This window comes from Xiphias gladius, chromosome 6 (assembly GCF_016859285.1).
Source record: "Xiphias gladius isolate SHS-SW01 ecotype Sanya breed wild chromosome 6, ASM1685928v1, whole genome shotgun sequence".
In the NCBI taxonomy this organism is placed as follows: Eukaryota; Metazoa; Chordata; class Actinopteri; order Istiophoriformes; family Xiphiidae; genus Xiphias; species Xiphias gladius.
This window is the reverse complement of record NC_053405.1, coordinates 3,796,260-3,820,997: the sequence shown is the minus strand read 5'-3', so window position 1 is coordinate 3,820,997 and position 24,738 is coordinate 3,796,260. Positions and strand designations below refer to the sequence as shown.

The 24,738-nt window shown below is 39.5% G+C and overlaps 1 protein-coding gene across 3 annotated transcripts in view; it reads left to right on the top strand.

Annotated features, from left to right (window-relative positions):
• gmds (GDP-mannose 4,6-dehydratase) overlaps window positions 1–24,738 on the top strand; it is a 180,752-nt gene that overhangs the window by 9,772 nt on the left and 146,242 nt on the right. For all 3 annotated transcript variants that reach the window (XM_040127797.1, XM_040127795.1, XM_040127794.1), the window contains exons 2-4: window positions 5,388–5,432; window positions 7,382–7,469; window positions 8,464–8,573. In XM_040127797.1, coding sequence (XP_039983731.1) covers window positions 5,388–5,432; window positions 7,382–7,469; window positions 8,464–8,573 — 243 coding nt within the window. The remainder of the gene's footprint in view (window positions 1–5,387; window positions 5,433–7,381; window positions 7,470–8,463; window positions 8,574–24,738) is intronic.

Sequence of the window (24,738 nt, the reverse complement as noted above, 5' to 3'; positions counted from 1 at the left end):
CTCTGTTAGAAAATGACATGAAAAAAGTGAAAATTCGGGAATTGAGTTAGCACTTGTATTGAAAGATCCTCCTCCCTTGACACGGCTCGTGTCTAAAGATTTTGTGGCGATGAACTAAATGTCTCGGAGTGATCTGATGATGTTAAGTGCAGAAACTGACTTGCTTCCCTGTGAGGGAAAAAAAAAAACACTTGCACACAGAGCAGTGCCACCTTCTGACATGGATGTCTATATATCCTCCTAATGAAACCACGCGATGACGATGTGATAATGATGAAGATGGGAATGGTGATTGGAGCTAATGATACCACTCCAAGGGGAGTTCTGATGAGCAAACATTATCACCATTTTTGAGGCACATGGACCGATTTAGTCCAACATAAACGTCATCTTAAATTTTTCTTCTGTCCTTTCACCCTATCCTAATCTTTCTGCGTTGTCGTATTTTTTTTCTTTCTGAGTGTACTCCTACCTCTTAACCTTTGATTTCTCTAATTTTATATTATGCTGTTCATAGAGATAATGGGATTTTAAAAACTGAGTGTTTTTTCAATAAATAAAGAACAAATACTCACAAATATCCAATTGTATCTACGCTATCATTTTTTATCACATTAAATGGCATAGTTTAACGGAATTGTACCGCATTTTTCAAGGATTAGACCAGTTGGATTATTCTGACATGAAATTTTAAGTATTTAGCAACAGATTTAGGAAAATGAACAAAACTGATGCCACTCTGTTTAGTGGCATTTAAAATTTTCATACCTGTGCCTGTCTGCAGTATGTGAGTTTGTTACAGTCTTGCTCCCCCTGCGGACAATCCGGGCTACTACAAACAGTCCTGAGATTAAGAAGAGGGATTCAGTCCATACTTCGTAACACCAGCAAGCAAATATGAAACAATTGTTGTCCTACACTTCAGTTAACTTTCATTCTCCTGTTACTGGACCAGCCCTTGGGCTTATGTTCAGTGTAGCTATAGAGTAGAGAGATCATATTGTGTCAAAGGCCAAAATGAGTCATTGGGGAGTTTGTGGTATAGCATTGACCTGGCAGGTGAACATCTAGTTGTGTTTGTGCTTGTTTGTGCTTGTTTGTGCTTGTTTGTGCTTGTTTGTGTGCGTGTGCGTGTGTGTGTGTGTGTGTGTCCGTGCCCCCCTCTCTCCCACCAAGTGCCCAACTCCCCATAACAGGAAACGGCGAGGTGAGGCCAGGGTTTATGGGCTAATACGACCTCAAAGGAGCCTCTTGTTTTGAAACAGAGCAGCAGCTCTTCAGGCTTGTTTTCCATATTGGTCTGGTGTGGAACGCTTTGACCCTGGCACAGGGGCAGGAAAACATGACACCGGCTGGAGCTTTGAACACCGTGGGGACGGGTGAGGGGCTGCCAGTACCCCGCCCCCTCCCCCGGGTTAAGCAGAAGCAGGTTGGGCATCAGTGCCAACTGACCGCCAGAGCGCTCAACCTGCAGATGTTGATATTGATCTAAGTAGTACTAAGACATTAATTTATTTTTATAAACTACTGAAACATTTACTCAGTGTGTCTTTAGAGGACAGTACTAGCTGTCTTATGCTACTTTTTAGTATTTAAGTCCATCTAGCTTTGTTTCAGGGCAAAATCAATGATGGAAGTGTGAAATGTGTAAATCCAAATGAATTCAGGAGGGCAAAAATAAGTAAAAAATGGCCACTGATGGCTTATGCCTTCTTCAGGTTGGTCAAACAAGAGTGGCACTAGATAACAAGCAGCCATGCAATAGACAAATGTAATTAAGAAAACACACAGTTTAGACTTAACTTAAAGCTACTGTATACCAGCCTGTCTGCAGATGGTGACCACATTAAGATTTGCAAAAATAAACATACAAACACCCCCACGCATTTCACCATCAAAATTCATTCTCAAACTTGGGATCATTAGTTTGGCAAAATATCCCTACTCACTCGATTTCCAGCTGCTTTCACTTGCATTTGAGTCTTCATCAGTGGATGATTTTTTTTTTTTTTTTTTTTTTTTTTAATTTTCTCCCACATTTTGACATGTCACACTAGGAAAAGCACATACATTAGAAAATTGGTTATGGCTGAATTCCATTTGGCTTCTTTAGTTTTATGGGGACTCTCATAACTTATTGGGATATTTTGTTAATGTTACGTTCTTACTGTGACTAGTGACTAGCAAATAACTAGTTAAAATGTCTGTTTTGAAAAATGCCTGTTGAGAAAATGACTAATTACGAATGACAGCCGTGACATGACAACTTGTCATGGTCTCCCTGAAAACTGAATGCGAACTCTATCTGCTGATGAAGACCATGAGCTGGAAGTGCATTTTGAATTAAGATTATTTTGTCAAATCACCATACATAGATCACACAGTAAACACCCCACGACTAGTTTCGGTTAAAAGTGCTTTCTTCAACTACACTGCCATTGTATTCCATTGATTTCCATACAGTATGAAATATAAAATCAAAGGCATGTTTTTTCTTGAATGATAGGACAGTTTGCACACTTTAAATCAAAAACTGTAACACTTAAAACTATAACTCAAAATTAACAAAATTGGAGAGCAATCAACGCGGACTTGGTTGTTGTGTTTTTCTCGAGAGTTATCGTATGGAAATAAATGGGAACCATTGCCTGAAAGCCATATTCAAAGTGGAGGCTCCAACAATCTGGTAGTTCCCCCTTTAGTGGATCAAGTTGCCAACACCCCCGTCCCCACACTGTCCCAGAGGCAGAGACTTCAGAATAGTACCTGTTCACATCAAAAAGCATTAACCAGCAAAATGTTCATCCTCGTAAAACATAGATCTCAGTTTCTTATTATTTCAAATAGCTGCCAAAGCACAAACATGGCTTCCTTGATTCATACCCTAAATGTTTTACAAATAACAGAAAAGTGAGCATCTAAATGAGATGTAACATATTGATCCTGTTTTTAAGGCAGATTTACTGTATGGTTCAGGCTCACTGCTTTTATCAACACTGTCTTCTGCATCCCTGTTTGCAGAAAACAAGTTCTGATAAATCCACTGTGTACTACCACCAATATGTCAGGGCTATTTGTCTGTCAGCTTAACTTCTTTCGTCCCCAGTGGCCATAAATTAGCTAATATTGCTTTAATGCAACTCACTGTGAACAAAGCTAAAAGATAAAGTCTCTGCTTTCTCAAGCTTGTAGGTCTCCATTTTGGAGTGTAAAGCTTCTATGGGCAATTCTGTTGACTTTGCTCCGTGGCCATACCCGTACGGTCCCTCTGATGCAGCCTAAAACGAGACCATCCCTGCCTGGTTCTGAGTCTGGGTTCCTGGGTGTCCCTCCAACCTCTAGACCACTTAAACCCCTTCTCCTCTGCTCCCTGCCCTCCACCTCCACTGTTACCCCCAAACCTGGAGAGGAAGCATGGGGCTGGCATTCTGGCAGTGTGGGCGTGTGTGTGTGTGTGTGTGTGTGTGTGTGTGTGTGTGTGTGTGTGTGTGTGTGTGTGGGTGTGTGTGTGTGTTTTTTAAATGTGTGTGCGCACATATGTGAAGGGGGTTTGAGCGATGAATGCCATGACTAGTCCGGAATTTTCCAGAGTGTTCCAGAATGTGCGGTCGGAAAATCTGAGCAGGGAAAAAAGACGAGGAGTAACATGGGTGAGGGGAACAAGACCTTATTGACAGCGCTCGCTCTCTCACATGCTCACTCTCTCAGACACACACTCATTGGCCCAATGTTTGGCTAAAGCTCCTGATTCATGTGGACGTTACACGTAATGATCCCAGCCCTCGGTATTCGGCTACGCTGTGTAGGTCTCAGGAGGAAATGAGAGTTTTTAATGGGTCATGGGTTTAACAATATACAGGTTTACTTTCCAACAAATTGCCGCACCAGCCAGCTTCCCCCAGAAGAACTGTACTTAAAGAAGATTTAGAGATTTAGATTTCCCCTTTCCCCTTAAAGCAGCTGATACTGTATGACAATACAGTGCTGTGCATAAATGTATAGGCACCAAACCTAAAGTGAGGATGCTTTCAAAAATAATGTTTTTATTTATCATTTTAGTTCATACAAAGTGCGGTAAACAGAACGAAGCCTAAATCAAATCAGTAGTTGCTGTGACCCCCCTTTTGCCTTTTAAAAAAAGCACCAGTTCTCCTCGGTACACCTGCACACAGTTTTCCAATGTTCTTGGCAGGTAGGTTGTTCCAAGCATCTTGGAGAACTTGCCCTAGTTCCTCTGTGGATTTAGGCTGTCTCACTGTCTTCTGTCTCTACATGGATTCCCAGACTGACTCCTTGATGTTGAGATCAGGGCTCTGTGGGGGGGGGGCGGACCATCTGTTGCAGGACTCCTGGTTCTTGTCTCTGAAGACATTTTTTTTACGACTCTGGCTGTGTGTTAGGGCTCGTTGTCCTGCTGCAGAATGAATTTGGGACCGATCAGGTGCCTACCTCATTGTATTGTGTGATGGATAAACATGTAAATAACGAAAGTGCCTAAAACTTTTTGGCACATGATGAAAACAAGTCATGTGGTTTACCTGTCCAACAGAAAATGACTTCGGTGCTATTGTCCTAAAGTCCTATGGCCTAATAGATCACTTGGTGGCCCTGTAAGGGTATACCTGATTACTTGTTTACACTGATTTTTAATGTTTCCCTGATAATCAAATCAGAATAAAATTAGATGGAAAATGTAGTGAAACCAACTGATGACTACGTTATCTGACAATTTCTCACATCACATGAACTCATTTGTAGGCTACTAATATTTTTTTAGGACTCTAACATGTTTGACTTGAAGGTATAGTAATAACACAGACTAAAAATGTAATAACTTCGGCTTTCGCACTTAAAACTATCATATATCATATATTAATTACATTAGCAGTTATTTGCATGTAAAGGTTTTAAATCTAGCAGACGTTTTATTTTGCGTTTTATTTCATTTATTTATTTATTTAAATTAAAGACATTATGATGATTTTCTCCGGGCCTTTGGGAAGCCCTGGTCTCCCACTGTTCTTATGTTATATCATTTTACTGTTAGAAGGCAGTTACTACATTAACATTTGGTACAGTCCTGCCTGTGTGTCTATCTGTTGTTGGTTGTGCCATACAACAAATCATCACTTAAAGGTTTTCCTTGGCTTGTAGAAAAAAAATGCAAGAACAACAAAGTTTGTTTCCTAAGAGTCTGAGAATGATTTAAACTTGGTGATATCTTTCATTTAGTCCAAACTTGGGTGGTGAATGTTTTATCTTGTTTTGGTTGTGTTTCAGTGATTCATTTGGTACCAGAAAATGTAATCAATATGTCTGAGCCACATACTTGTGTATTATAATGCCATTTTACTGGTTATAAGTGGTTTTGTTCTATGTCTTTTCAGGACGGTTCCTACCTCGCTGAGTTCCTGCTCGCAAAAGGCTACGAGGTGAGAGAGAAACCCAGACTGCAGACTTAAAAATACCAAGAATCTCTGCATTGGAAGCGCAGACACACACACACACACACACACATACACACAAATGATTCCAGACACTCGTGAATGCCGACATACACAGACGCACACAGAGCGACATTCCCTCGATAAGCAGCATCCAGTCACAGCAGTGTGTGGGAGCTCCGGAGGGATCGTGACGTAACGTGACAGTCAGCCTCATGTAGGCTGACTCACATCTCACCCTGATAAGACCCTTTGTGTTGCTTCGAGCCTGTTAACCCCTCACCTTTTTATCCCTAGGTCAGACCGTTAACAGGGAAATTGCTGTTACTACACGGCCGTACGATTGAGGTCACTAGCTTTCACCTGCTGCACTGTGTGTTTTGAGGAGTACAAAAAGTCAATAGCCTGTTGATGGATGCATAGGTTAACAAGCTGTTTCTGACTGACCGAGGCTGCATATTATGGTTTCACACCCCTGAAAACCCCATACATTCAACACACTGGCATACGCATACATGTTGCACCAGAGCTCACTGTGTTTTCCTGACAGTAGCTGCATGACTTCATTTCCCTTTAGATGTGTAGCAGAAACACACACCTTCATTGCAGCCTGGTCAGATTCGCAGACAGCAGAGAGGAAGTGGACTGGATCCAGGTTGGGGATGCTGATGTGGTGGGGATGGGGTGGGGGGAAGCATTAAAGAGGAGCGCACATGCAGGCAGGAAGTGCACAGTGAATTAAGGAAGTGAGGTCAGGGCACAGCGTCCTCCCACTAATGGACTCCCCTTGGTTCAGGTCCTGTTATCTTCCCTCAGCAGAGCTTCCTCACAAATCCCACCTCCGAACATAGAGTACAGATCACAGATCCCAGGCAGCAGTAAAAACACAGTGAGCCGGGGCCACGAGACACAATATTGTTGTATCAACTTTTGCAATACAAATTATACAGTATTATGGGTCCAACGATCTTTGGAACATGAGAAACACTTTGAATAAAAGGCTATGATGGCCACTATGTCATCTTTGACATATTTTAAATGTGTTGTCAAATGAAGAAAAAAAATACTGTTCTGTAAATCAGTGGAAACAAAACAAAACTATAAAGAATTACATTTTTAAATGGATTTATTCGAGTAAAATACATTAACATGACAAACTATTGCAAAGTATTTGTCTAAATTCAGAGACAAAGATGGTGTGTTTCTGTCATGGCATTTATATCTGGCTCTCAAATCTAAAATGAGCCCAGGAAAGACACTGTTTTATATTAAAGCCATTACTGTAATGGCAAGACAAAATACAACTCTGTTTTGTGTATTAAATTACCATATTTTATGACCACATTGTCCCAGTTTAATCAGACATATTTCTAATAGGTTTGACATCATTGGCAGAGGAAAAGATGGTGATTATCATTATTATGTGATTTGGAGGTTTGAGAACTAATTCAGACAAAAATGTGATGGAAATTGTCCAAATGTAGATGAAGACCAACTGCTAACCTGGGTTACAAAAGGGACTGTAAGTCAACCATAATACAGTTCTGTACTGGACAGCTTTAACTGTGAAGCAGTGTTGATTTTATAGTAACGGTCCACTAGCACTGAACATTATTTTTTTCTCAGAGGAGATTGGCGGTTGTCTAAACTAAACATGGACAGTCACATTATGTTTTTTTTTTCTCTTTTCTTTTCTTTAATGCTAAAACTGCAGTTGTCTAATTTAAGATTGGATACTATATGCTTTAAAGGTGCTGACCAAAGTTTTGTTTTTATGTTTTGTGTGACTATTTATCTTAAAAATCTTGTTTTTAGGAAAAAATTATGAAGCCTGAATTTGGAAACATATTGCTGGGTGTTTTCTAGATAGAGATCACTGGAAAGGTGATGAGAATAAATCTCCTTGTGTCCATCTCTTTTGTCTCCTTTTCTCTCAGGTTCATGGTATTTTGCGTCGTTCCAGCTCTTTCAACACTGGTCGCATTGAGCATCTTTACCAGAACCCCCAGACACACACTGAGGGCAGTAAGTGTCACATTCACCCAACCAGTGCCAATTTCATTTGTGGAAAGGGTTACCAACCCTTTGACATATTTACTATCATGTTACAAATACGGACGGCGGTGACAGGAAATGAGAAGGGATGGAACTTGAACGGGGATGTTGCGGTTATATAGTCAGCATCTTAGAGTCCTAGGACACCAGCACACCTTTAATGATGATTGCTAACCTCTTCTACAAGTTGGAATTTTTGCGGAACATATTATCTCTCAAATTCTCAGTTTCTCAAAGAAACTGTTTTATCTTTTTCTGTGTCTTAGTTCCAACTAAGACTCTCCAAATGTGGCAGCTGCCAGGAGTTGAACCTGCTGATCAGTGACCAAACAGTAACTGCTTTTCTTTGGCATTCCTCCCATCTGCAAACCCTCTACCACCAATATGCAGACATCAAACTGTCCAATAGAAGCAGCCTCTTTTTATATCCAAGTTGTAGGAAAATACATATTGAGAGCTTGGTCCTTTAAAACCTCAATAAGGAAAGTGCATGCTCTACTTTATAGACATGCATAGAGTGGAGATCATAGAATTACAAATTTCACAATGACATTCTGTAGTAACAGCATGCCAACTGGTACAAAAATATCTTCTAAGGAATTGCAGTTACGCTACAAAATAGTTGACTTATCACCTCAGTGATCTTCTTTCCATGTGGCATTACATTTTCAGATATATCTAATTCTGTTTTAAGCGCAGAAACAAAAGGTAGGACAGCAGCTGCTGAGTTTTATTCTTACTCCGATATTCGACATGTGTAACGAAAAAAAAACAAACTTCTCAAAACAAGGTCACAGTTGGTGAACATGTGAATGACCAGTAAGTGTGAATTACTGCATAAAAATGGTTTTGTTTTTGGATACAGTATGAAAAGGAATGTCTATATTTGTAAGTGTTGGTATTTAGGTGAGTCCGTGTTTTGCATGTGTATTAATCAGTGTGGGTTTGTCCCACTCTCTGTTAGACATGAAGCTGCATTATGGCGACCTGACTGACAGCACGTGTCTGGTGAAGATCATCAACCAGGTGAAGCCTACAGAGATCTACAACCTGGGCGCTCAGAGTCATGTCAAGGTAGTGTGATCCCATGTTGCTCACATGGTTCTATAGTCTGAGTCTGTGCATCTCAATGTGTTCTTTCAAATTGAAACCACCTTTCTGTTACGAATTTTCCAATAAACATTGTTAACTTTCTTCCCTTTCCCTGGAATCGTGGCACAAGGGTTTGTTTGGACGATTGAGACAAAGGAAAAGAGCTGATAACAGTCTTGATAACATTGAATATGCATTCCAACGACATACTGTAATCACAGTGAATTTGAAACCAAACCAGAGGAGTATGAATAAAGTAGTTTTCCTTTCGAAAAACTGGTTTCAGTTTTATGACATGAAGCACTTGACAATACACAGATTCCTAGTGAAATCTGACCCGAGGACTAAGAAGTAAAATGAGATGGTGACAGATGTTGCCAACCTTTTTTCAGTGACAATCTGGTTTGATTGATTTGTATTCCATCACAGTAAACAAATATATTTTCATTTTTTTAATGTAATTTTTGTTCAGAGACACTTAATGATCACATAATGATATTGAGCCATTGGTTGTTTTGGCAATTCTGTTTAAACTGTGCATTCAAGGACATATTAAAATGCCAGAATTGAGGTTTGGTTATGTAACAGAAGCTTTTTAAAGCAGGAAATTACCATATTAACATGATCCTTCTCATGGATCATGTTCTTTTGGTCTCTACTTGCTACTGAGAAAAATATGTCTCTTCAGCTGCCAGATGTTCTACTTCCTTCATCAGCTCCTGTCTAACTTTGTCTGTTTGGTACTGGGCAGGTAGGTAGCTTTATCAGAGCTTGTTGCTGATGACCTACAGCGTTGGTGATCATTCTCTATGGTGTTGTCCCTACGGGCGATCTCGTTCACACTACATGTAGTCATTTTGTTCACTCTTACAATAAAAAAGTATTTTTTATTTTTGGAGCATTGGGAAGGATTATGTGGTATCTTACAGCAAGTTTCAAGTCTTTTGTAAATTGATTTTCGTCGTTAAACTGAAAAGAATTTTGGTCAGTGACTTCCTGGGAAGAAAAAAGTCTATTTGGAGTTAATGGGCTTACACATGCAAAAATGCAATATCAGTATACCACCATCAGCAATTTACCTAAATTCTCTAACACCTATTTTTCTTTTGCCTTACTTGGGTTTTCACTACTACTGCACCCAAATATCCGGTAAATGAGTGAAGACTCTTCATCTACTAAAATTCCATTATGATCTCTAACTTTATTTGTCAAGTCAGATTTAAAGTCAGCGGATGCCAGTTCAGCAAATATTGTCAACTGTGTTTGATTGCCAGAGTCTGCATATGGTCAGTACTGACTGCTGCTGTAAATAGTTAATAGCAGATGATGTTAAAAAGGGACTTTCAGTTCTGGGAAGTCAGCAGCTCATGTGCGGAGGATGCTGGAGCTGATGGGACAGGAAGTAATGTTTTCTTGGATGGGTCAGTCTGTGCCACAATGTCCCTTTTGTCTCGGAGCTCCGTGGTGATCCCAGGAGATCCCTCGGCGCCACCCCCCCCTCCTCCTCCAGCCTCTCCAAATGGGGATCTGACACACATTCTCCAGGCAGCACTGATCCTCCTTCGCCATGGTGGTTTGGCGGGATATGGAGCCAAGAGCTTAGTCAGATCATAGATAATAAGGCCATTTGTAATGTGAACATGGCTTTTCAGTAGTAGCAGTTTCTTAACAAAACCCATCCAACCCATTTTTGGATGAGATTAGTATAATTTTCTCATTCAGTTCAACTCAGTTTTATTCCAATCTAAGAAGCCCCGAGTATAAGTAAGTAAAGTTTATTTGTATAGTACTTTTCAAAGATGCAAAATCACAAAGTTCTGTACATCATTACAAAAAAAAACAATTATTAAAAATATTAAAAATAGAAAAACAATATTAAAAATAGAAATGACAACAAAGAGCACTGGGCTGACAAGTTAAAATCAAAAGCAATAAATAAAATCGAGCAGCTATTTAGACAGGCTAACCAAAAGCCTGTCTGCAGGACAACCAGTCATTTTTGTTGAGCAAACATAGGAGCCCAATTGGTCATAGAAGGGAGGAGGAGGTCAGCAATATATTGGGGTGTTTGAACATGCAAGGCTATAAAGGTTAGCACCAGTATTTTAAAATGGATGCGGAATTTAATTGGAAGCCAGTGCAGAGAGGATACATTTGGCACGATGTGTGATCTCTTGTTATTTCTAGTTAAAAGCTGAGCAGCTGCATTTTGGACATCTTGGGGATGGTTCGAAGAATTTTGATTCATACAGGTAAAAAGAGCGTTACAATAATCTCCAAACAAGAGGAAATAAAAGCATGAACAACCATATCCATCTCAACCTCAGTTACCACGGATCTTAATGTTTCTCAGTCGTAAAAAACATGAGCACATGAACTGGCTGACATGGGATTGATCAAAGATTAAATTTTAATTTTGAAGGTTACGATGAACACAAACATTTAATGACCCCCCATATGCTGCTTGGTATTTGGAATTAAATTTTCAGAAGCAATTATAAGAACTTTTGTTTTATTTGCATTTAACTGAAGGCAGCTGTCAGCCATCCAAATCTTGATGGCATCCAAACATTCATTTAAAATGGAAAATTGGTTTCTCTCACCAGCTTTAAAAGAGCAATACAACTGAATAGAATTAGACTAAAAATGATAAGAGATGCCACTATAACTGCTAATAATCTCTCCAAGAGGCAGCATATATAAAGAGAATGACACAGGACCCAGAACTGAACCCTGTGGGACAGGCTTGTAGAACAGGCCAGCCAGGGGATCAGTAGGATCAGTAGGATTCTTCCTCTGAGGACCATGAATGTCTGTACTAAATTTAATCTTAGTCTGTCCAGTAGTTGTTGAGATTTTTCAGCCCTGACCAAAGTGGTGGACCGACCGACCGTCATCACCACGCCCAGAGCCATGGTGTGAGCATGGCCAAATAGTTGGACTAATAATCAAAAGAGGAAGAAACACAGTCAGTGAGACAAAAAAGAAAGTGGGAGAGTTTGTGAGTTGGGAGAAGAATGATGACTCCTCTCTCCACATCCTTTGTGGGCAGAGGACGTGACTCTGCTTCCACCTCCCACATGGATGATTATCCCAAGGCCACACACACTCAGAGTGACAGAAAATCCCTGTACCTGTACAAGGATCTCCTGTGTTTATTTGTTTCAACACCAATAAACTTGGCTCTGGTAGCTCCTTACCACATGTTGCCCGCAATGAACAGCTGAGCTTGCTGGATTACTGGCAGCAGTGGTGTGGAGCAATTTCCAGACTGTCCCACCACAGAGGAAAAGATCACTCACGCCGGCTACTCAGATTCTCTCTCCCCCTTGCCACCAGCCCTCTCCCTGCTGCTGTCTTACAGGACATCCCCTCTGAGGCCAGCTCGTTCTTCCGACTCCCCGGGGAGCTGGAGTTGTAGTATTGGTTCTTAAATGGGGTCTGTGTGTGTGGGTGCTGGTTTCCGCTGTGGAGAGTCATCACTAAAAACAGAGTAAAGGTTATTTTCTAATGCTGCAGGGGCGGAGGTCGACAGGGAATAGTGGATGGACACTGGAGGGCCAGAGAGGCAGCCAGCTGCACTATCAAAAGACCAGCATACAAACAAAACAGAAGAGACTTTATGTATTTTCTTTGTGACTGTAACAGCAAAAGAGCCGATCAGTTTGATCTCAGGCGTTGTTCCCTAAAGCAATGTTCCAAATATGTTATCGTAACCCACAGGAAAGATGGCCAAATACTTCATGAAAGAGGTAGAAAAAAGCGGTATTTTCTTTATTAGTCTGTGGTGGATTGTTTATTATAGCGCTCTCCACTCACTTAACTAGGATAACCTAGGGAGGGCGGTGTTTTGAAGCCAATTCGCAGCATCCGAAAAAGGATTTTGTACATTAAAAGTTTTTGCTGTCTGAATCTGAAGGTGCTGGCAGAGTTGGTAGGAACGTGGTAGGACTGTGGTAGGAATTTTGGATCTTGTGATCGGTAGAATCTGAAGAATTCATGCATTGTTTAAAAATCTCCATTATTTATTTGTTTATTTACTTAGTACCCCCCCCCCCCTAAAAAAAACAAACAAACAAAAAAACAGAAACAAAAAACAAAGTCTACTTTTAATATTTGCTGCAGTTTCAACATAAAATTTACAATCAGAAGAGTATAAAGAACTTCCCTACAGTCAGGTTTGCCTTGATGCTATGCATCACTCTGACCAGGCTTTTCCAACTGACCATTTTTTAAGTTACCAAAGTTGAGCCATTTCTGATAATACATACGACTAACCATTTGGTTTATGGAGTTTGTTGGCAGTGCTTGGATTGGATGGAAGATTATGTAACTATGAAAAGTTACAAAAGCCTGTTTTAGTGCAATAATGGCAAATTTGGTCACTGTGGGACCAGGGGATTGGTCACAGATTTAAAAAATGATAATCTTCCAAAAATGACCCTTGATGCTTGTAAAGATTTAATGTTGAGGAGGCTAATTTAGTTGGCGTGTTCAAGAGATCCTTGACTTTGTTGAAACATTTTTTAATACAGTAACATACAGTGTCCTGGATTGTTTGGGAGTCACCCACTGCAGACTGGTCAGAAATTTCCAGAGGTGCAAGTTTGAGTTAAAGTTTTAGGGCTTATCAGGACCTGTGATTGTATTGCTGGTAAATAATGTTAGTGTTGCAAGTGTTCAGTTTTTGGCCTTCAGTGACCAAAAGAGACTAGACCAGTCAAAGTCCTCATTTTGTGTGAGGGTCTCCAAATTGGAAAATCTAATGTGTTCTTTGCTTTATATAGTTTATGTTTTGTAGGTTTTGCAGTAAGTGCTAAAAATGCCAAATACCAAGGGCACCTGGATGATTTTAATGTCTTTGTGCTTATTAAAGTTTAACCTGACCAAATAGAAAAACAAACCAATGCACTAAAAAGAGGTAGTTGCATTTATTCATGAATTATGTATCTTTTGACAATAATAAGACGTGGATATTTTGGAAACTAGTCTCGTAAACGATTATGAACAACAAACCTGAATGGGGAAGTGCTCATAGTAATCTGCTCTGCATCTGGGGGTTCAACATGATCCCATTGTGTTCTCCAACTGAAGTGCTTCACAGGAAAGCCGTGAACAAAACCCCGCAATGTCGCTCTCTCTGTGCGAGCTCTCACACCTGCAGCTGTCACATCAGACACACAGGGAGACGGGCTGAATTATTACCACACCTCGCTCATGACAGAGGATATGCAATGAAGAGGAGAGTGGGGGAGGAGGTGTGTGTGTGTGTGTGTGTGTGTGTGTGTGTGTGTGTGTGTGTGTGTGTGTGTGTGTGTGTGTGTGTGTGTGTGTGTCTGTGTGTGGAGACATAGAAGGTGGAAAGAGTTATATATAATATATATAATATATATATATATGTATATATATATATATATATATAATGAAGCCGCACTGGGTTTTCACTTCATTGTTTTTAATGGCTTTTGAAGACAAAAGTGCAGATTGCACTCAGGAGACAGACTTCCTTCATCTATATCCTTCATGATCCATATCCGAATTCCTCCCCAAAAAGCCTTATCATCATGCCATTATCATCTTACAGCTCTCTCTCTCTCTCTCTCTCTCTCTCTCTCTCCTCTCTCTACCCTTTGGTCTCTCCCCCATCCGGGTTTGCAGAAGCTCCCACGCCAGAGACACACACAGGATTTAACACGCCTGTTTCCCCACAAAGCTCCACACTGTTTGCTCGATGTGTTGATGCCTTTATAGTCCTGAAGCAGCTATTGTGCAGCCTGCCAGCAGTTTACTCTCATACACAGTCGGTAATACCACTACTTACTAGAGTTTGTGGGCATGTTATGCAATCTTTGTAGCTCGTTAGTAATGTGATTCAGTTGTTTTGTTTTGATTCCCTGTGTGTCATCCAGTAGCGTGTGATGTGTGGTTAGAGGACACTGCAGTTTGTTTGGACCCACAGTCTTCTGTCTTATTAGATCAACTAACTGTTGAGGATGCATTTTTATACACAATGCTTGCCAAAAAAGCATAATGTTACGTTCATTTGAAAACTGTGTTTACAGATTTACCTATTTTTTTTATTTTCAAATTTTCATTTGCGGCTAATAAAACTCTCTAAAAATCTTTTAGATTATGTCAAAATGCATTGCCATGAGGCTTAAAGCTCATAATTTTTGGGAGATTTTTGGGAAACATGTTTTTTCACAGGACTGCAATAAAACTGTTTAAAAACTCTTTGGATTATATAAAAAAAAACGCATTGTCACAAAGCTTAAAGCATGACTGTTTTTGTTGTTTTTGTTCTTTAAAAGTTTCCACTTTAGAGAAACATGGCTTTTACTGTACCGTAACAATAATTTAGCAAATTCAATTTCCCCTGCTTTTTAGGCTTAAAAATCCCCTCTTATATGCATTGACATCAAGTATAAAACAACACTGCTTTTCTTAGTTTGTGAAAAGTTAGAAAATTTGGAGAAACATGTTTTTCCAGATAGCAACTATAATATTGTGAACACTAAAGCATTTTGTGAACACTTGAGCATGAAAGTTCATTGAAAACCTTAAGGACAATAGTTTGACTTCTGAAATATCTGAAAAAAGACCCCATGAGGCCATGAGATCTCAGACATGGTTTTTACAAACAGTTTAGTTTTTTGTGTTCTTGTAGTTCTTAGGCTGAAAAAAAAAAAAAACCTTTTAAAAACCCATTAGTTCATGTCAAAATGCACTTTTGCTTGAAACAATATTTTTCCTGAATTCAAAAAGGGTTAACATTTTAGAGGAACGTGGCTTTTAACATTGTAGTGACAATAATTTTGTACACACCAGTTTTCCAGCTTCTTAGGATAAAAAAAAAAACCTATTAGATTTTTTTTCAAAAAAGGCATCGTCACAAAGCTTAAAACAAGACGGCTTTTGCTTCCTTCACGAAAGGGCTGAAAGTTTTTTAGAAGGATGGTTTTCAAAGGACAAGAGTGATAATTTTGGAAAGGCCAGTTCTTCTTTCTCCTGCTTCTTAGGCTAAAGGATTGACTCAAAAGTTCATTAAAACAAACCAAAAATTTTTCTTGTTTCATGAAAAGTGTTTGAGGAACCCGGTTTTCACAAGACAGCGATGATCGTTTTGTAAACCCCTCCGTGAGTGATGAGTGGTCCCGTCTCCGTAACAGCCCATTGGCCGGGTTTGCTCACTCTGATTGGTGTTTATATTACCGCTGTCCAATCAGCCGTCAGTGGCACGCTTGCAGCGCGGTGTGTATCTCCCTGGGATAAAGACTCGGCTGGAACCAAATTAGCGCATTCCCCACTGAAGTGTGTGTGTTTTGTCTCTCTCAGGACTCATTAGCTGTGTGTGTGCGGTTTGTGTGTATTTAAGGTGCCATGTTTTCCATTGTTTTAAAATTGCCCCTCAGGATCAGATTCCTGGTGGTTTTGGCCAAGAAGAGATGCAGTATAATCTCTGGATCCTCATTTGCTCATGTGTCCCGGCTATTGAATGAGCAGAAACAGGACTGCGTTGCATTGGTGGCCTGGTAGTCGGTGGTCAGAATAGCTCCCTGGCCAGGCCAATCCCTGTTTTGAAAGGTTAGGCCTTCATACAAGTCAGCCTGCTTTGTATGCATGGGTCAAAAGTGAACTTTAGCTTAAGAATAGACTTTTATGTGCCAAGAGAAACAAGTCTGCACTTTCCTCGTTCAGAGTCAGGGAATGTTTTGTGGTTGTGCTTTGTGGGTCAGATTTGTTGCTCCACTCATGAGTCAGTTCTTTTTCTGTTTTCCAGCAAGGTTGTAACACATGGAAACATGCAGTTTGGGAAAGGAGAAGGGGGAGGAGGGAGGGGAGTAGAGAGGGAGAGGGGAGGGGGCTTTTTGAGGTTTGTTAAGTAAATACACTGAGCCAATAAATAGTATCACAAAGCTAAATATGATTGCATCTAAGTCTGTATCTTAAATCAAACCCCAAATATTCCACATCAACTGTCTTGTTCATGTGACATTCAGAAGCCAGAATAAACTGTGCAGCTGTAGTTTCACCTGTGATTTATAGATGGCAGCAGTGAGCCACTCTGGATGACTCCCCTGGCAGTCTCACTCAGGACTGTAGCCAGGTACTAAACAGCAGCGGGTCCCAGTCAAGCCTGGGGGAAAAAGCGTACTCAGATGGATTTCTCTAGCATCCAACTTTATCAGAAGTAATCATTTTTTGAATTATTACCTTAAAAGCTTACACATTTTTTATGTGTCTTTTTAAAAATCAAAGCACAAAAGAGACGACGAAATCATAAGAAAAATCAAAACAAGTAATTCTGAGTGTTTAATCTGTTAGTAGATAAATCAGTTAGTCAGTTAACAGAAGATTAGTGGACAACAGGTCGTTGGTTAAGCAAAAATGCTATATATTGAGTGGTTCCTACTTCTCAAATGTATTGATCTGCTTCTTTTCTCTGTTTGGCATCTTGTAAATATAAAATCTAGAGGATGCATCTTTATCAAAGTAATCAGTAGTAGTATTCGGTATTTTTTTTTTTTGAACTTATATTTATTAAATGATTAAGACAACAAAAGAACAACAACATAATATATAACATATTATATTATAAAACATGATAAACACAAGTAAAAACAATTTTGATAACTGTTTTTGATAATTAATCGTTTAAGTCATTTACGAAGCAAAAATATCACACATGCTGGTTCCAGCTTCTCAAATGTGAGGATTTCCAGCGTCTTTCTGTTTTTAAATCACCACGAATTGAATATCTTTGGATTCTGGACTGTTGGTTTGACAACACAAGGAATTTTAGACATTTCCTTGAGGCAGATATTTTTTAACTCTGTTAGTTGAAAGAAAAGTATCATACAGCAATTTTGATTATCAGTTATAATTACTTGTTTTATTTTTAATTTTTCAAGCAAAAAATGCCTGAACTTTTCTGTTTCCAGCTTTTTTGGATTGATACTCGGATAAAACTAGGAATTTGAAAACGCCACCTTGAGCTCCGTGAAACTGTAATGCACATTTGTCGCACTTTATTTTGACAATTTTAAGACAGAAGGATTGATTTATTAATTGAGAAAATAATAGGCAGATTAATTGATGATTAAAATAATGGTTGCAGCCTTAGAACAGTCCAGCATGATCTTCCCTAAAGCTGCAAATAAAACACAAATTAGGATCAGGTTTAAAGTCTGTTAAGAAATCATCTGCACTAGATTCAGAGTGTCTGTGGTTTCAACTTTGTTTTGATGATGGAAGCTTTTATCTCATCAGCCGACTCAGGACGAGGCCCTCTGCAGGTCAGTCTGTTACATTGTAGGTCTTCGGTAGGTAAAGAAATGAGAGGGCAACGTTGTTCAGGCTTCTTGCCATTCAATTGGTGTCGGCTCTACAGTCAAATTAGTGCAAAAAAAAAAAAAAAAAAAAAGACAAATAGATATAGGAAACAAGAGGAAGACAAGATTGGAACGTTAGACAGGGAAGAGATCAAAACTGCAAGGGAACTCTTTTAAGGAATCGTTAGTTTTCAGCTCTGTCATCGTTTGCCTCATCTGCTGCGTCATCCCTCAACCTCTTCATCTTTCTCTCCCTCCCTCACTTTCTTCCCTCCTCTTACTTTGTGTCATTCATTCACTTTTTACGTCAGTGAAGAGCGATTGACAGTAGCCCTTAGCGTGTTTATCGCTGTGAGACTTGCCACAATAAACGCACAAAGCTGGGATCCTCTGCTTAATTAGTTTGGTGTACATAGTAAGGGAGAGGGAGAGCTGAGGTGAGAGAACGGTAACCAGGGATTACAATAAATATTTATCAAACTCATCAGTCTTCCCGTTGCTATGTCCTCCAGGGAGACATTTGGCAGTAATAGTCAGTTTCGTAGCTCCACACTGGATGTTCTGTAATGATTTATCTGGAGCTCTGCTGGTTTTGTGATCAGTGAACAAGGCATGTCGTGGCTGAAGAGATTCTTCATTGACTAATTCCAAGTAATCTGTTTTTGTGTGAATGTATTGCTGCATGAAAAGTTTTTTTTTTTTTTTTCTTTTTCTTTTCTTTTCCCCCATGATCATTAGACCAAACCTACAATTAAAGTCTTAATTTTCGGGTATATTTATCTCCTTATTATATCTATAAATATCTGTATTTATATCTTAATCAGTACTCATGTAGAAGCTTGCCAAAATTAATCTTTCAACCCATAATGGGACACAGCTAATTTTCCTGAGTTGAGAGTTTTAGACTGAGAGAACCAGCCAATTTGTTCAAAAGATGTAACCCACAACAAAATATGTAACAACAGCACTTACTCTGTAAAATGGACTTGATTAGATAAACTCACTCCTTTATTGTGAACTCTATGTAATGGTCTGCTTATCACCTGCTTACCTTGCAAAGAAAAATCATGAGTTCAACTAATCGTTCACTTACAGCACCTCATCAGATTGAATTTTTTAGGAGCATTGCTTGCGGGGCCACAAGCACAAGTCAATTAACCGGTTATCGAACGACATTTATTTTGATAGTTGATTAAATGTTTCAATGCTTTTTCAACATCCAAAAATAGTGAAAAACTGTCAAACATTCTCGCAGCCTCTTAAAGGAGACGATTTGTTGCCCTGCTTTTTAACACGCGTTGCATTTAGGTTAAGATTCTCCTGAAAGTCTTTTTTCTGATTTGAAGCTACATGACAGAGTGATGCTATGTATCTTCTTAAAGCCATGTTTCTGGTGAGTCCCACGGTCTTCTCTCACATTAAAATCAAAAAGTGCGCAACATGATAAAGAGAGCTGCTTTTATTATGAACCGCCACCGAGCGTGGTTTAAATGTGTCCGTTACCAGCATAGCAAAATCTGTAATGATTAGGCAGCGAGGTGCAGGACGGATCATACGCGAAAAATAAACAGAGCTCGAAATCAAGCTACTAGCAGCTGTTGTCACTATAACTGATCTCAGGTTAGTTGTTTAATTTTAAACCCGCCATGAGAGAAATCTCCACGTCTCAAGGCTGCACATTTGGTTGTCTTTGATATAAAAATGAGCATATTTGTCATTTAAATAATGTAGTTTGCATGATTTAGAAATTCTCTGCTGTACTTTTTCTAGTTATTTGCTTTAGGGTTTCGTTTTGGTATTGAAATTGCGATTTCACTGATCTTCTCATGCCTAAGCTGCAGCTGTGATATTGAGACAACTGCACCCAGAAGTGACAAAGCTAGGGCTTATGTTTCATATAAGATGGGCTTAATGCACATGCAGCTGTGTGCTGTGCGAATTGGTATTTATTTTAACTTTGTGTCTAACAGCATAGTGATACCATAGTGCTTCCAGGAAAGACGGAGTCTTCAAATCACACCTGTGACAAAAATACCTGCGCGAATCCAAGATATGAAGAGTTTACACAAAGAACACAGTGACACAAAGCTCAGTTGACACAGATTTGGCAGTATTGGTATTTTTCTTTAGTGTGCATACATAGTGGTGTTTACATAGACATTATATTGTGTGTGCAAAGGGATTTTTTTGAGCAGACTCACTGAATATACATACCCACAAGCAGAAAGGCTTAGTGAAGATGTATGAAAAGATTTGTGGATTTATTTGGTCTGTTTTCACTTGTTTGTTTCAAAAGGTGGCTGTCAAACTGTCACCTAGACTTTATTATTATATCAAGACGAGAATCAGTCCTGATATCTCGCCCTTCTGTCATCAATACAGCCTCTAAATTACACCGTACCCTCCCACCAACCACCCACGCTGGCAGTGACACAGTGAAAAGATGCAGCCTCACTCAGTCCTTCCATAATGGACATAAGCTCATTACTCACAGTAAACATTATTGCTAATCTGTGAACACAAGTCCTGCCCGCCGCTGCCCTCTCTGCACGATGTGCTCACACCCACATAGATCCAACACATGCACCGACACTTCCCCTTGTTAATGGCGTGTTTGTGTAATTCTGCAGTGTGTGTAGCGGTTTTTCTTCCCAGCGATGTCTGCAGTCGGAGCTCCATCAGACACGTCGCAGAATCTATTTTTCCTTACTGTTTTGAAAAGAAAATGATGACGCTCAACTCCAATTAGGAATGAAGGGACAGTGGGATTGTTATTTCACAATCTGTAAATTCCCTTTTAAGTGTCACAATCTGTAATTGTTTCAAAAGGCACGGTTCTCTTTATTATTTTGGTTAAGAGTGTGTGTGGGTGTACTCTATTCTCTCTGCATATGAACGAGTTTCTGTTGGGTAACTTGAGTATTGCAATCTATTTACAAAAGCCTGCTGTAATGAGCTATGATCTCACTTGTTTGGATCACATCATGGAACGATAGTCGGGGAACAAAAACAAGAAGAGAAGAGGCAGAGTTTGAATCACAGGCATGGACGACACACGTGGATGAGTTATGACTGTAGATACTAATCTAGATGTGAGTAATTGTTTTAGTTATTTGTTGATTTAATGAAGGTGTTATCATACACAGCTGGGAATTTTTTATTCTACTTTTTTTTTTTTTTTTAATCTGCAGCTGCTTTGTGTGTATAGGCTGATGCCTTTGCCTGCGTGTTTTAATTGAAGCTTTAAATCAGGCTGTCATACCTGAATGAAGGGTTGGGCCACTCTTACCTTGTCTCCTGTCAGCCAAACAAACAGGCCTTTATTGCCAGAGAGAGAGTGGGATATTAAGGTACAATAACCAGTGAGCACAGCTGCTCATTGGACTATTCATCAACAGTGAGCAGCATAAGAGATGCACTCTTTTTAGATCACTTTGTTTGTCCTCCGAGATCAGATATACATGTGGTGGCTTTTTGGGTCGTTTGGACGACTCAAACTTTTTAAAAACATATCATAAAAGACCACCGCCTCAACTGAACAGTCATCACAGATATTCCCCACTGAGTCAGGGAGCGTGTTTGGATGTTTGATCACCAGCCTTTCAATTTTTATCGGCGTGAACACGCTGGAAAGAATTTGCCGATCAAATTCTCCCATGAATCACCGACAATGAAGACCTTTTCCACATTCACACAAGAATATTTTCAAGCTCAATTGAATTCAAATAATAGAAACCATAAAAGGCCAATGCTAATCATCTTTTGTCACATTTTTGTAACTTTCATTACATTTTTGCCCCTCTGACACCAGAATATCTGTGCTTTTAACCACGTTAAATTGCTACACCGCCTGAGTGGTAATCATACTGTTTCATAATAAGAATATTATGAACCTTCATTTATACAGCACCTTTCAGAAACAACTACGGAAGCGCGTTTGAGACAAAAAAACGATAAAAGACAATGAGAAAACACTCACAAGAATACATGAAATGCATGATAAATACACTACATGGCCAAAAGAATGTATTCCCAAACATGTCATTGATGAACGTGTCATTCCAAAACCGTAGGCATTAATCTGCTGCTATAACAGCCACCACTCTTCTGGTGACAGGCTTTTCACCAGAAAGGATCCTGGCTCGAGAGGTTTTCTCCCATTCAGCCACGAGAGCCTTAATGAGGTCGGCGCGACACTGGCGCATTCACTCTATACAGGATTAATGGTAGAGACAGTAACAACTTCTGAGCATTTACGTCATCAGACAAATCAACAGTTGAATGATTACAGAGTTGGTAGTGTGAGGTTTAAAAACACTTTGCTTTGACAACATAACACTATATTTATTCAATTTTGGTTTACTTATGTTGAATGACAGACTTTTGCTGACATGAGACGTCCACGTTTGCTTGGTTTACAGCCACTTTCGTGTTCGTATAAAATTTCATATAAAATTTTTACTTTTCCCGTCGTAATTATGACTTTGATTTTGACATAAACGCTATTAACGAGTTGGAAACTCACAATTACAGTAACTCCAGCTTAAGACCTGGCTCACAAACGTTGTTTCAGTTCATCCCAAAGGTGTCGGATAGGGTTGACGTGAGGGCTGTGTGCAGACCAGTCAGGTTCTTCCACACCAAACTGGAGAAACCATTTCGTTTTGGACTTTGCTTTGTGCGTGGGGAAATTGTCATGTTGAAACAGTAAAGGACCCCCCCCCCCCAGCTGTTGCCACAAAGCTGGAAGCACACTATTGTCTAAAATATCATTGCATGCCATTGCATTAAGAATTTCCTTACTTGGAAATGAAGGGCCTCGGCCAAACCATGAAAAACAGCCTCAGACCAAAAGCACACAAAAGTATGTAGGCAAGGATGTCCACATACTTCTGGCCATATAGTGCTTATAGGTTACCAGAATGAAAAAAAAGATGTGTATTTAAAATTTAAAAAATAGAAATCATACCCTTCTTTACAGTGGAATTCGTTTGTGCACTTTATGTCTATGGATCTATAGGTAAGCGTGTGGTTGCACACAGGGCCCTTACAATGGTACCTTCCGTCCAGCAGTTTGCTGCTGCTAGATGTGTGAATGGCAAATTAAAAAAAAAAGATCATTAATCAAAATAACAGCGCTTGTTCATTGTGGTTCGCAGCCTTCCTGTCTTGTTGTTTTGCTTCTCACTTTTTCCATCTTAGCTACAGTGGAAAATTTAGATATTCTTTGTTCAAATGGACTTTTTAGGTGTCTCAGGTTCTTTCAGTGTTCTATAACAGTGTGCGTTTGTAGTTGTTTAGTCGGTAAACACTTCAAAATGTTGTTTTCAGACACTTTTAGGAATCATATAGAGGTAATGGAGTTTCAAAATGTGCCTGCACATGCTTTAGTCTTTCCTTTTGAAGCCGTTTAAAGAGTTGAATCATGGTCAAACACATGGGGTGACTATTCAGAGAGTTACGTATCCCCACAAAGGGAGGACAGGTGAGAAATTAGTTTTTACCGCCACCTTCTTTGTCACCAAAAACCTGATTCCTCTGCACTCCTTGCCTTCAGGCCGCTGTAGTATTGTAGTTAATGTCGTTATTGCTCTTTATTATCATCATTAACAGAGATATCAAAAGCAATAATGTGAAACGTCTCCGGCAGTGTGAGAAGCTGGTAGCAAGGTCTGATAAATGGCCTCTTCTATTTGTGAACATTGCTTCTGACACTGAAAAGAATGGTTTTCAGTTTTCCACGGTACCATCAATCATCGGCGCCGGCATCTGGTTGGGCAGACGGGATGAGGCTGATGGACACGTGAGGTAGACGAGAGCTGAACTGTCAAGACGACGCCAATTTCCAATTGTTGACTTAAAGCTTGTAGCCTCTCGGCCTCTCTGAGCTCATCCTGCGGATCTATTTTTATATTTGTTTTTTTTTTTAATCCAACCTAGTTTAATCATCATTATCACATAAATCAGCCAAATGTGGTTTAATCATTGAACATAAAGAGAAACTACACTGAGGTTATCTGTAGGGCTGCAGTAAGTAATTATTCTTTCAGTGATTTTATCTCTCGATTATTTTTTTTCAAATAATTGCAATAGGGTCCTCGCGATACTGGATTTTTGAGTCCAATACTGGTTGATATTTGAGAGTAGAAATATTCACATTTCAACAAAACCTGTAACATACACAAACAGTTTTAATAAGCATCCTTTACGTTTGATTATTCTACAATAGCGACCATGATATCTACTGAGTGGAACATTTTGTAGTTGGAAACTTGTTTAAATTGAAAACTACGTAATAATGACACTCGAACATTTTGGCTTCTTTTGTCTGACCATCAATCCAGAAACCAAAAGTATTAAATTTACAGTGATATAAAACAGAGAAAAATGCTAAATCCTCCTATATATAAGACACCAAAGTCAAAGAATTGTAGACATTGTTGTGTGATAAATTACTATAACTACTAATCAGTTGTTGTCAATTAATTATATGTCAATTGACGAATTGATCATGTCACTGGTTGTTTCAGCTCTAGATATCTGTTTAGTCAATAAACCATGATGCTGAGTCAGGGATGTGCAGAAAAACCATTTTGAAGTCAAAAACATCTCTGAGTTGTTTTCTTTAGGATGAAACCGTAGCAGGCCCCTCGTCAGGCGTGTAAATCGCTCCGGAAAGTGCCCTCTTAGAGGATAGCACGCCGTAGACATGCTTAAACTGCAGCAAGTGACCCTGGGATACGAGCGAAATTTACGGAGTGTGCGCGTGCACGCGTGTTTTTTTTTTTTTGTGTCCGTGCGCATACTCCTGTGTT